The sequence below is a fragment of the Acomys minous genome (genome assembly GCF_964271855.1).
Source record: "Acomys minous genome assembly, chromosome: 10".
In the NCBI taxonomy this organism is placed as follows: Eukaryota; Metazoa; Chordata; class Mammalia; order Rodentia; family Muridae; genus Acomys; species Acomys minous.
Genome location: NC_140491.1, coordinates 1,338,356 through 1,351,571, shown reverse-complemented (window position 1 = coordinate 1,351,571; position 13,216 = coordinate 1,338,356). Strand labels below are relative to the sequence as shown.

Sequence of the window (13,216 nt, the reverse complement as noted above, 5' to 3'; positions counted from 1 at the left end):
AGAAGATAACAAAATTAGCACCAAAAATGCAATGTACAACATGAAATAGAATTCTGATTTTCTTTATATAAATTTCTGAGTTAAATGCATGTACAATTAAACAATCACTCATGACCTAAATAATATTAATAATTACAGAACATTTAGTACTTAGGAAGCTGAATGTTTGGGAAGCTAAATAAGATGTAACGTTTTAAAGAATGTCATTAAACTCTTGTCACAAACATGCTTAAATATCAAATGAAATGACAGTACTAATCTATGTCCTTTTGTCAAGTTGCCAAGGTAGTAAAAGAATTGAAGTATGAAAGGGGTAAGAACAAAAGGAAAGATACTTGTACTTTTTAGTCTAAGCTATTTAAAGAACAACATTTCTTTAAGGATGATTGAAGTGAAGATTTGAAACTGACCCATTTCTGCAAACTTTAGGAACAGAATGAAGCTTGGATATTACCAACCACCAGGAAATCACTGCATTTAGCACATCACAGACTCTAATACCTGTGAAAGTGAAGTGACTGCAATGATCAAACGTTATTTGGCTAATCTGCTCCTTGTCCTGAGTAGCTGCATAGATGTTACTTCTCTGGCTTCGTTTCTAAGAGTCATTTTCAGTGCTTTACTGCTGTCCATTAGCTACCCCCAATTGCTGACAGACGTGCCTCAGATTTGATCATTGCACAGTATAAACATGAACTAGAATGTCATGGTGTGGTACATAAATATGTACAATTATTATGAGTGGTCACAAGGACAGAAATAAAGAGATGGCTCCAAGTTTTAGAGCATGTAGTGCTCTTGGAGAGTACACAAAATCGGGTCATGAAATTGAGAGGAATTTGTTGAAAATAACAGGTTCTGTGTGAATTGGAAGGTGATGAGAGATGGTATTAGGAGTTAAAAATTGCCAAAATACATTACAAAGATTGTAAAGGTGACAAAGAATGAGACACAGTTTAAAATTATGAACAAAAGACTAACATTGGCCTATCAATGTCTATGTCTCTTCCTGTATGTACATATATTATGTATGTATGTTCTTGTATAAAAATGTTTATATACCTATATCTGCATATGTACACACCAACATTCTAATATCTATGTTTTATTTAATATGTGCTACACAGAGACATTATAAAGCATGGCCTTTAATAAAGCATATTTCAAGCAATTTTAATATTGCATTTATCATATTGGATTTTATTGGATCTGCACTATCATAACCATAGAACTTAGTTGTAGAAAACCTGTTTCTTCTTCTTGTAAAATAACTCTTGTGAGCTTGGAAATATGTAGCATATATAAAGTACATCATATAAGACCTGACTTACAAGCTCAGTTAATATTAGACACTGTTGTTGCATCACTGGCTATTTTTCATAAGATTTAGCATGTCAGATTTAGGGGCCAGATGAGGAGACAGATCTTCTGGATGCAGAGAAACATGAAATTGTGAACTGCCTGGTGTAGGTTCTGGGAACTGACCTGAGATGCTCTGTGAGAACAGTCCATGCTTTTAACCTCTAGGCCATGTCTCCAATTCCTGACTTTGTGTCTTTGTGTGTGTGTGTGTGTGTGTGTGTGTGTGTGTGTGTGTGTGTGTGTGTGTGTAATTGTTAAGAAAGCTTTCTTGGTTTAAATTTTTTCGTTACTTAACTTTCAAATCATCCTATTCATCCAAATTGTCTGTATCCATAAGAAAGAGACATGTTAAGAAGAAGCAGTAAGGATAAAGGAGAACAAAATCATGAGGACTGTGTCCAACTCACATGTTAGGATAGAGTCAAGGGCAAAATTAAGGTAATGATGGGCAGAAATAGCACGATGTTGTGTGCCCCTTAAAATATCCAAAGATATGCTTGAGCCTTTGATAACTATTCCAGAAATTGGCTTTTCATCCTTTTTATGAATACTCCATTAAGCTATAATCTTTTCAATTCTCAGAAAACAAAAATAGTCACTGTAAGCCTCTGTCTGGCCACTAAAAGTCCGTAGGTCAAATAAATCAACGCTAGTGAACTCCCAAAAGAACTTTGAACTAAATGTCATTAAGCTCAAAGGTCTTTAAAAATGCGGTGCTCAAATACATTTTGGGCAAAGTCAGTATCACTCAAAAAAGTAGCTGATGGTATATTTTACTTGAATAAACAAGTTTTGGCTGTCTGATTACAACCTCTACCGACACTCCAAACCATGGATTCTTAGAATATTTCATTTCAGGAATAATTTACAAATTTTTGTTTTTAGCACATTCTTTCTATTTCTGTACTTTCTTATCCCTATGTATCTGTCTTCCGAGGTATTTCCCACTTAGTGTTTTCTCGACCTATGAAGTTGTACTTGTCACCGAGGTTAAACAAGAAGCTGAACTCGAACTTGCACTAAGTCATTTGTCACTGTCTTTAACACATGGGTAAATGAAGCAGACTGACATACAGATCTGAGTTGCTGCACAGGCTGTCGTTATACAGGACATAAAGCACACGATGAATGTTAGTTTTGTTTTAAAATCATCCTAGAGTCTGAAATGGCTTGACTTTTAATCATTTTGCAAATATACTTCTTCTTGCAGTCTACTTATGTTGTAAGCACACAGTACATGCACTGTGCTGCAGAGAAGTTTCTGAGTCACAGCAACACAACCAAGCAGATGAGCTCAGCCAAGCTTTACTTGATGAAGACTGCTGTAGCTAAGAGATACGTTTTGGAGAGCAAATGGAAGATAGTCAGTTATCTCCTCATCTTTGGAAGTTTGACATGAAAATGTTATTCAGAGTACTTGCCACTTTAATGTATTTATATTTTATCATTATATCACTTGCAAATACAGAAAAGAGAACAGAATCAATTCATTATAAATGGATTTTTGTGATAGTATATTACTACATAGCCCATGTTTGTGATTTTCCCTCAGTCTTTCAAGTTGCATGAATTATAGGTGTGTGGCACTACACCTGGATTTCATCAAATACATTTCACAACCTAGAAGCTTAGAATAAAGCTATTTTGGAATTAGCATGAGTTAATGTTTACATTGGACATTTATTGTATTTTACAATTTCAACATTGCTAGAAAATTACAAGTTGAAACAAACTGTTTTGGAAACAAACTGCTTTAAGCCTTAAAGACAACTACTAGTGATATAAAAACACGACATATACCTTGCAGAGTGCGTAAGAAAAGGGGAAACTTTCATTTCAGAAAACATTAGCAAAGTTAATACTGAGAAAAATCAGTACTGTTAGAAATGTCAAATGATGTCTGGGGGTATAGCTCAGTAGTCACATTTCCCTAAAATGCACACGGCCCAGGCTGGAAGCTCAGATCACAGCACAGAAAGAAGAAAGGAGGGAAGAACAGAGAAAGGAAAAAGAGAGGGAGGTTGGAATTCAAAATCATTTCAAGGGAAAGGCATTCATGTGAAAGGAAAAAGGGTCAATTTATGGACTGATTCAGATAAAAAACATTTTCAAACTGTAAAATGCTGGAAGTCAGTGACTTCACCATGTGTAAAAAATAGTCAAATAAGAAGAAAAATTAGTGTAGTCTGTAAAGATTTATAAAATAAGTTTTGTATATTTCAAATATTGTGAAGACTATGACAGTCTTTTAAAAAGTGAAGTAATGGTGATTTTAGTAAAATGTGTTGCTAAAATAACTATCATAAACCATGGAATAATAAAAATATTACTCAAATCAATATTTCTGAAGGCATGTAATAAAAAATTAGCAGAGTTAAATAAAAATAAAACCTAGAAATTTTAATATTCTCTCTATATATTCTTATTTCAAAAGGAAAAATATTCCAGAACACACAGCAAATAATTCTGATAATATTAATTTCAAAATTATAAATCACAGAATTCTATACAGAAGAGATCTGAATTCAGTAAAACAATGTTCATAAATAAAAAAGCATGAAAATAAATTAATATGTATACTCACATATCTTGAAAATAACAAATTTATTCTGCTGAAAGACAACTAAATTAACTCATGAATCAATCATCAGAAACCAATAAACAGTATATTGGGAAGTAGTGGTGCATGCCTTTAGTACCAGCACTCAGGAGGCAGAGGCAGACTGACCTCTCAGTTCAGCACACCATGCTGGTGTGCAGAGCAAATTTCAGGACACCCATGGCTATACTGAGAAACCTTGCCTTGAAATTTTAAAAAGAGAAGAAGAAAAAGAGAGAAGGAAAAACATAATAAACTAAACCCAAGATTTAGTTACTTAAAAGAAACAAGAAATAGATTATATCATTTTAATATGGCAAAGCAAAACATAATGCAACAACAACAAAAGACAGAAGCTGAAAGTTTACCTGTGGGACGTGGGAAAAAGCGGTACAGCTTGAACACTACTTTTTAAAACCAAAAGCAGTAGGCAAAATGCATTCTAAGCATTTTGAAAATCTTGATGAATTCATTTAGAAAAAAATTTGACAGTATTAAACCCACTTGCTGTAAAGGATTCATTTCCTTAGCTATTCTTGTGACATCCTTAGAGGGAACCAACTGAAGACTGTGGGAGCAGAACCACGGACTGGAGGCATGGGATGAATTAACCCTGTGAGGGTAGAGTCCCAATCTCCAAGACCTTCCTGACCTTTCATAGCATCCCCATTTAATACTCTAAATGTTTCATTAATTGTATTAAGAGAAACCATCTACCATCAATTTCTTGCCACATAGAAATAAATAGAATTTCCATAGTGTAGGATATTGGCTGGCTTATAAAATGTACACTGTTGATTATTAGTATGTGTTCAAAGTCTGGCCCGTGGTTGGCCTTAAATATATATTCATTGAATTAATAAGTGAATAAGTGAATAAGTTAGAGGATGAGACGTCACTTTGTAGAGGAACAACAGTTGATAATTCCTATTGCATTTTGGTTTGGGTAAGTGCAGACCAAGCAGCTTTCTAGAGTTAGGCATGGAAATTACAGTTGTCTAGGTAGGAGGAGGTGACCACAGGGATCTGTCTATTTATACAAAAAGATGAACAGGACAAAATGAGAGAGAATCATAGGGACGTAGCAGAAGAGTGGAGAGGAAGGGAAAAGGAGGGAAGGGAAGTTCTGCCTGGTTGCCTACGCATGTTCACTATGTCTTGCTGCTGCTAGACATTAAGAATCCATGTGAAACTGCCAAATTAAAAATGAATCTTGAGAAGTCAGAGGAAAAACTCCATAGTTAGTTATATTATGTCGTCTACATTTTCTTATGTCCTTTGAAGAATGAATTATTCATTTGGATGTACTTCAGCTATAATTATGGATCTTTTTGCCACTAAGATTAAGCTTCTGTAAGGCAGGAGACACTGTCAAGAGAACAAAGCGACAGCCTACAGACTGGGAAAAGATCTTCACCAACCCTACATCTGACAAAGGTCTAATATCCAAAATATATAAAGAACTCAAGAAATTAAACACCACCAAACCAAATAACCCAATTGAGAAATGGGGCTTGGAACTAAACAGAGAATTCTCAACAGAGGTATATCAAATGGCTGAGAAACACTTAAAGAAATGCTCAACCTCCTTAGTCATCAGGGAAATGCAAATCAAAACGACTCTGAGATTCCATCAGAATGGCTAAGATCAAAAATTCAAGCGACACCACATGCTGGCGAGGATGTGGAGAGAGAGAGGAACACTCCTTCATTGCTGGTGGGAATGCAAACTAGTACAACCACTTTGGAAATCTATCTGGTGCTATCTCAGAAAAATGGGAATAGGGCTTCCTCAAGACCCAGCTATTCCACTCCTTGGAACATACCCAAAAGATGCACCAGCACATAACAAGAAAATTTGCTCAACCATGTTCATAGCAGCCTTATTCATAATAGCCAGATCATGGATACAGCCTAAGTGTCCCTCAGTAGAAGAATGGATAAAGAAACTGTGGTACATATACACTATGGAATACTACTCAGCTATTAAAAACAAGGAATTCCCGAAATTTGTGGATAAATGGATTGAGCTAGAAATGATCATAATGAGTGAGTTAACTCAGAAGCAGAAAGACTCAAATGGTATATACTCACTTATATCTGCATATTAGCCCAAGGGGCATGTCCCATGAAAGTCTTCACTTACCAGGAAACTGGGACAGAGGGGAGGACATCCTATTGGGACTCTAGATGAGAGAAGCATGGGAGAATGGCAAAGTAGAAGGATCCAGAGGGGCCTAGAAGCCTACAAGTAGAACATTATGATAGGCAGATTTGGGCACAGGGGTCCCGCTCAAACTAAGGCACCAGTCAAGGACAATACAGGCGGTAAACTTTAAACCCCTACCCAGATCTAGCCAATGGTCAGAACAGTCTCCACAGTTGAGTGGAGAGTGGGATATGACTTTCTCACGTACTCTGGTGCCTCACCTTTGACCATGTCCCCTGGAGAGGGAGACCTGGTGGCACTCAGAGGAAGGACAGCAGGTTACCAAGAAGAGACTTGATACCCTATGAGCATATACAGGGGGAGGTAATCTCCCTAAGGAACAGTCATAGAGGAGGGGAATCAGGGGAAAATGGGAGGGAGGAAAGAATGGGAGGATACAAGGGATGGGATAACTATTGAGATGTAACAAGAATAAATTAATAAAAAAAAAACGAAAGAAGAAAGAAGAAAATGACAGTGAGCATAAAAAAGAATAAATTAATAAAAAAGATTATTTTCTTCCTTAATACATATGAGCAGTCCCATAGGAAATGAAGGGCCACAATTTAAAACACACACACACACACACACACACACACACACACACACACACACAAAAAAAAAAAAAAAACCCACATCAATTTCTTCTTTGGTCAATGAACTCTACAAAGAGTAGCCTTTGCAGTTCTCTCACCATCATGCACAGGTTCCTCCTAACAGGATATGTTCCATTTTACCCATTTCTGTGAAAAAACACCATTTGTACTAAAAGAAACTTTCAAACAAACAAAAACTCGCCTTATGTCATATGCCAAGTTTATGTATAGCCTATTTAGCTTCTATATAAATATGTGCTGTTGTGAAATATCAGGAATGAGAAATATTAAGAACAAGGGTTCCAGTTTAGGGTAGGGACTTGAAGGGCAAGGTAAGGATAAGAATATGTGAAAAATAGTTAACAATAAAGACTTTCTGAAAAGGTCATATGAAAGCCGACCACCATAAAAGCCTTCTAACATACATACATACATACATACATACATACGTACATGTAAAAATAATTTAAATAGAGTTACTTTATAATGAGTTGACACAGCCACTACAAGACAGCACAGGTCAACACATTTACAAAGGTCTATTTTTAGTAATGGGGTATCTCTTCAGGTTCCTGGCCAGTGATGACCCATAGACCCCCAACATAATAGGGTATCATTAGCATTCTTGGGTATGCTTTTCAACTTGACAGTAAGACCCTATTGCTAGGAATAGTATAGACTTGAGTCATAGGACATAGAGAAATCAAATTTGTACCGGATTGAACATCTCATTCCTACGAGTTAGAATTCATCCTTCTGGAAGGTGCTATCAATGGTAGCCAAGAAGAAAAATACTCATCAAATTTCCCAGCTGTGAGCTCAGTTACAGGAATAACTGGCATGGCCCATTCCCTCAATAGTGGCATTAATATAATGGGAGTAACTAACCACTGTCTGATTAGATTTAATGTTTATTCCACAGATGAAACCCATACCAGGTACCATTATTGTGGCCAAGAACCTGGAACTAGATAGATTATGACCCATATATTCTGCTAAATGGCCACAATGTGAAGCTGATTCCTTGTGACTTGCTAAAGCACAGTGCATCTCTTAACTGTCATCAGAGAAAATGCTTTTTTTCCCAGTAGATGGTAATTAATACTAAGACACATAACCACCCAAGGTGCAGAGAATAAGAGACAGTGGAATGCTCAGGCCTAAATGGAACATTTATATCAACACCCCTTGTTTCCAAGACACAGGAATCATCCTGGCTAAGGGTATTGAAAGCATATAAGAGCCCGATGTGGTGGAGGACTACCAGGAACACCATGTTCTAGATGCAGGCATACAGACTGCACATATGAAAACACGATGGTTATGGCAACACACACGATCCGGCCTGTACAAGCTCAAATTGGACAAAATCCAGTGTGGAGATGGGTTTTGGAAATGACTGTTTCTGGGATAGGGAGAGTTAGTTTTCTTTTCAAAACGTATTCCCTGGTAAGTAGACGAAGTGCCCATGAAAGCCACACATCAAAGAATACATAAGCAGCCCAAATAGTACTTGATGGGTTTTTGGGAGGTGGGGAATAAAATGAAATGACACAAATTTGGAAAAGTGAGGAAAGAGAATTGGACTTGGGCAAATATCAAAATAAAATATCAATGTACATATTTTTACTATATATTTCCCTAGACTTCCATCATTCTTTAAATTTGTCATTGATATTTTCATGCTCTCTGGTTTCTACCTATAATCAAAAATTTGACCAAGCAGCTACACCCATAGGAGGAAGGAGATAAAGTCAAATACCTGCAGAGCTGCTTCTACATGTTTTTCTTTCAGCACAGGAGCAGCTGGGTTTTCTGGCGGAGGCTTTGATGTCTTCTTTTTGGCTTTTTGCATTTGAATGTTGGTGAAATAGTTGACAGCAGCAAACTCAATAAGAGCCGAAAATACAAAAGCAAAGCAGACAGCTATGAACCAATCCATGGCAGTCGCATAGGACACTTTAGGCAAAGAATGCCGAGCACTGATGCTTAGGGTGGTCATCGTGAGGACTGTGGTTATCCCTTTAATGCAAAAGAGCAAAGAGATAAAACATTTTACTACTATTTTTAGGAAAAACATGCTAACTCAAGAGGAAAAGGTGGGCTGAGGTTGACAGGATTACTAGCTGAAACCCACCACTTCTGATAGAGGATTTGAATCTTTCTGCTTCAGCAAAATCAGCACTGGTTTTGGAATAGATGTGTTCAATTCCTGGATCTTATAATCATAAGCTCAACACTCATTGTGAATTCTTTATACATTCTATGTGTGCTATAGAAATAAAAAATATGTAAAGCATATAGAACATATTGATTCTGTACTGGAATCTGAAACAATACACCCATGGAATCAGCATACACACCTCCTAAAAAGGATCATTGATTGAAACATGGACTCTCAGACAGAAATGGGAAGCTGGGCACACTGGCCTTCTAAGGAGAAGCGTGGGGACACACTAGGTAACCAAGGCCCATTGGTTACCACTGATAATTACTGCCGGCAAAAATCATAAGCTACATATAAGTTCTTACTGTTAAATGACTATATTCAGTAAAATTAATACATTCATTGAGTGTTCCAGATCTTCAATTATTAAGCTATGAATATATTCTGGCTAAATGTACTTCTAAAAAATTGGCCTTCAAAACGTAGGTGCTCACCACACATCAGTGTAAAACTTGAAGAAGAATACTTGCAGCAAAAATAGAGCTCTTCTTCCATCAATTGTTTTCTGAAATAGCACTTCCAGAAAAAGTGCCTTCTTAACCTAGAGAAAAGGTTGGCTTCCATTCTTAGTAGAAAAATGCTGCTTGTCACCAGAACACAGAACAATGCATTCCTTAAGGATGCTAATGTTTGCATGGTTGTCCTTATTTCCACTTATGCATGTTTACCTAATCAGCATTACCTAGGCTACCCTGGCAATTCTGAGTGCACTTATTATATACATTTGTACTCATTCTGCATAATTTGTAGGGTAGGCCCTAAAGCTGCTGATACACCCATGTATCTGTGGGTGATGATGATGGTGGTGGTGGTGGAATTAATAATGTCGATGATGACAATGATAAAAACATCTGCACCGTATATGCCAATCCACGCAAATCCCTAGCTGAAAGACAATCCATTTTCAACTAAAAATATAGGAAATTCTTCCACTAAAGGAATAACCATATTTTGATTTGAAGAATAAACACTGTTGTCTTCAACTTAAACTCGGATTATATTCTACCCCGTACTATCTTTTCTACAGCTCCACATAGGTTAGCTTAGAGAGGAATATAAGAGCAGCCTAGGATCACATTCCTAGATGATAAAAGCAATGATTTCAATATTCCAGCTGAGATCTATGCATGTTTAAGGCTTAGCCATATAGGAATAATTAGCAAATGTAGATTAATTTCAAGATAGAAGGCCCCTTGGGGAAAAATAGCACACCCTGCTTCCAATTTGATTGAGTAGATCACCCTTACAAGACACCATGTTGAATACTGCTTCAGGAATCACCAGGCATGGAGTGCCAGACTCATCATAAAAGCACAATAAAAAAAAGTCATTGTTTGGTTTGTGTCCCAGCTTTTTTTCCCCAATTCCAGTCCCTCCCTAAGTTATTGGTTCTTAGAAGATAAAAATTGGGAGCCTCTATCTATTTACATTTTAAAAACGTTTCTAAAACTAGACATAAATGTGTATTACATAAGTTGTTTGGTAATTTTAAACATTGCCTTAGCCTAAAGTACATTTTGGAGAGTTTTATCATATATGTATATGTTTATGGATATGGGTACACATACGTGTGCGTATATGTATATGAATATGTATATATGATGTGTCAGCCATGTGTGCAGGTGGCCAAAGGCCAGAATGGCTCATTGGATCCCTGGAGATGGAGTGAGGAGCCACTGTAAGCCTCTTGGTGATGGATGTTGGAGACTATATGGGCCTTCTAGCAGAGCAGGAAGTACTATACTCTTAACCCCTAATCCGTCTCCTCAGCCCAGGGAGTAGATTTTTAAAAATCATATTCCATTAAATATGCAGATTAACTGCATATTTATGCTAATGGCACATTGGCTTGTAGTGAATTTGTTGAGCTATTCCTAGAAAAAGACCTTCCAGCACATAGGCCTCACTTTAAATGTCAGAGTGAAGGCTCAGTTCTGCAGAAGCCTCTGAAGTAAACGAATACATACTAAAGAAACTGAATAAACTTTAGCTACAAATTTTCAAGAAAAATTACATTTCCTCATCTTCAGAACAATTTATTTGTAATGAACTATTAAGATTTCAAAAGTAAAGCCAGGCACAGTGGTGCACACCTGTAATCCCAGCACTCAGGGAGGCAGAGGCAGCGGGATCCCTGTGAGTTCGAGGCCAGCCTGATCTTTTCCAGGACAGCCAAGGCTACACAGAGAAACCCTGTCTTGAAAAACAAAGCAAACTACTTCAAAAGTAGAAGCTGGAAAGATGGCTCAGCAATCAGTATCAACAGCTGCTTTTCCAGAGGGCTGGGTTCACTTCCCAGCAACCACGTGGCAACTCACAACTGTCTGTAACTCCAGTTCCAGGGCATCTGACACCCTCACACAGACATACATGCAGACAAAACAGCAATGCACATAAAAATAGAGTCATTAAAAAAAAACAATTCAAAGGTATTCCACAAGTTTGGCAAAGCGGAAGCAATGGATTTCTTTCAATGCCACAGAAATGAGGATAAAAGAACTTTCACAGAAAAGCAGAAGTATATTCTAAATGAGAATACTAGCCAATGCTCAAAAATGCCTCCAGAAACCATAATGTACCAGCCAAAAAGGAAAATAAAGCTGAAATACAAGAGTTTGAAGAGTTGAGTCTCTGTCATTTTTTTCACTTTGGAAGCTGCTAACCTGCACTTCTGGTTCACTCAGGTAATTAATTTTATTCCTTCTCAAGTCTCTGATGGGGTTGAAGATCAGACAGTTTAGTTTTACAATTAAGCTTAGTTGTTTAGGGGTTAGGATGTTTTTATGGTCCACATAGTTATTTTAAGTAGATAGAGATGAGATATGATAGATACTGATTTATATTCAGAACTTTAGACTCACCGAGATAGGAAAGATGTTTTCTTCAAGGCTGCCAAATACAAATAGCCAAAACACTATGAATGTAACACTGATATAATTCCTGATTGTTTTGTGGTTCTTCTTGCTGTATACAGTTTATTTTATATATGTGTAATAATATAAATGTACATTAAAAATAAACATATAAATAAAAACAGTTGTCGTGTGACTGTAAACACTGTTCTTGTTGCAGGTGCTCAAATGGGCTTTCCTGCCAAAAAATGAAAGTATCTTCATCTCAACTATAGTCATGTGAAAATTTTCATGAGTGATATTCAGCAAATATAATGCTAAGGCCACTACTGAATTGTTAATTCAGTGATGACATTCAATTGTCCAGAATCAGGTTGATAGCTTGCTTACCTTGTCGCTTATACCAACATACATATTCTGCCTTCTACTTCTCTGTGTTGTAACTAATGGCAAAACTAGGAATGCTGGCTGACAAGAACAACTGTCTCAAAATTGGTTTAAAACTTTTCATCTCCTTAGATATTAAAAAGCTCTCTGTCTTTTGTTCAAATATGGAAAAAGAGAGTAGAAATGTAGGCATGTGTTTTCTCCGTTTAATTTCAGGTATAGCACTTGGTAGAATAAACACGGATAGAACAGCAAACCGAAGCCAACTCTTTCCATAAGAATCTCATCCTGAAAACATTTCAAAAATTAATTATTTTTGTGTGTTCAAGTATTGATGCCAGTCCATGCATTTAGAACGCTGGATATGCACCATATTGGCTGGCTCCGGAGCAGAGAGAGGAAATGAAGGGGTAGGCTAAGACTGTACACAAGAGTGAATTTTTGGCTGGCCATTCCTAGAAAATGAAATAGCAATGATTTCAATATGCCAGCTGGCACCTACTTGCGTTTAATGTTTAACCATATTGGAATAATTAAAAGAAAACCTTAGAGTCAGAAAAATTTCAAGATAGAAGGCCTGTGGAGAGAATGCCACACATCTGCTGCTGCTTTAGGGTTGTGTTTCCCATGTGCTGCTGTGACCCAGCACGCTGTGTCTTTGTGGGTAAAAGGACAGTGAGAGCTGAGAAACAGCAATACCAGCTTATGGCTCACGTTCACCTGAAGCTCATACAGAGTAAATGGTCACAACCACATAGGTCTTTACTAGCCTTGGAAAAAATACTATTCTAGACCCATGATGGACAGTCTAATAATTGCAATTTGATACAGCTTATATTTTTGAAGATGTAATTATTACTATGACTTTCCCAGTTGCTCAAAGCTAATTTTGATCTAGGCACAGTCACAAACAGGAAAATTTCAAAATCTAAATGAAAAAAAATCCTACTGGCAAATTATTCTCAGCCAGGATCTCTAGAATTC

At 36.9% G+C, this 13,216-nt stretch overlaps 1 protein-coding gene across 3 annotated transcripts in view; it reads right to left on the bottom strand.

The window, feature by feature from the left end:
- GABRA4 (gamma-aminobutyric acid type A receptor subunit alpha4) overlaps nucleotides 1–13,216 on the bottom strand; it is a 75,133-nt gene that overhangs the window by 33,005 nt on the left and 28,912 nt on the right. Inside the window, exon 8 of one of the 3 annotated variants that reach the window (XM_084798644.1) lies at nucleotides 8,529–8,788. The exons of 1 other annotated variant lie outside the window; for it this stretch is intronic. In XM_084798644.1, coding sequence (XP_084654770.1) covers nucleotides 8,529–8,788 — 260 coding nt within the window. The remainder of the gene's footprint in view (nucleotides 1–8,528; nucleotides 8,789–13,216) is intronic. One more of the 3 variants, XM_084798646.1, reaches the window with a different exon arrangement.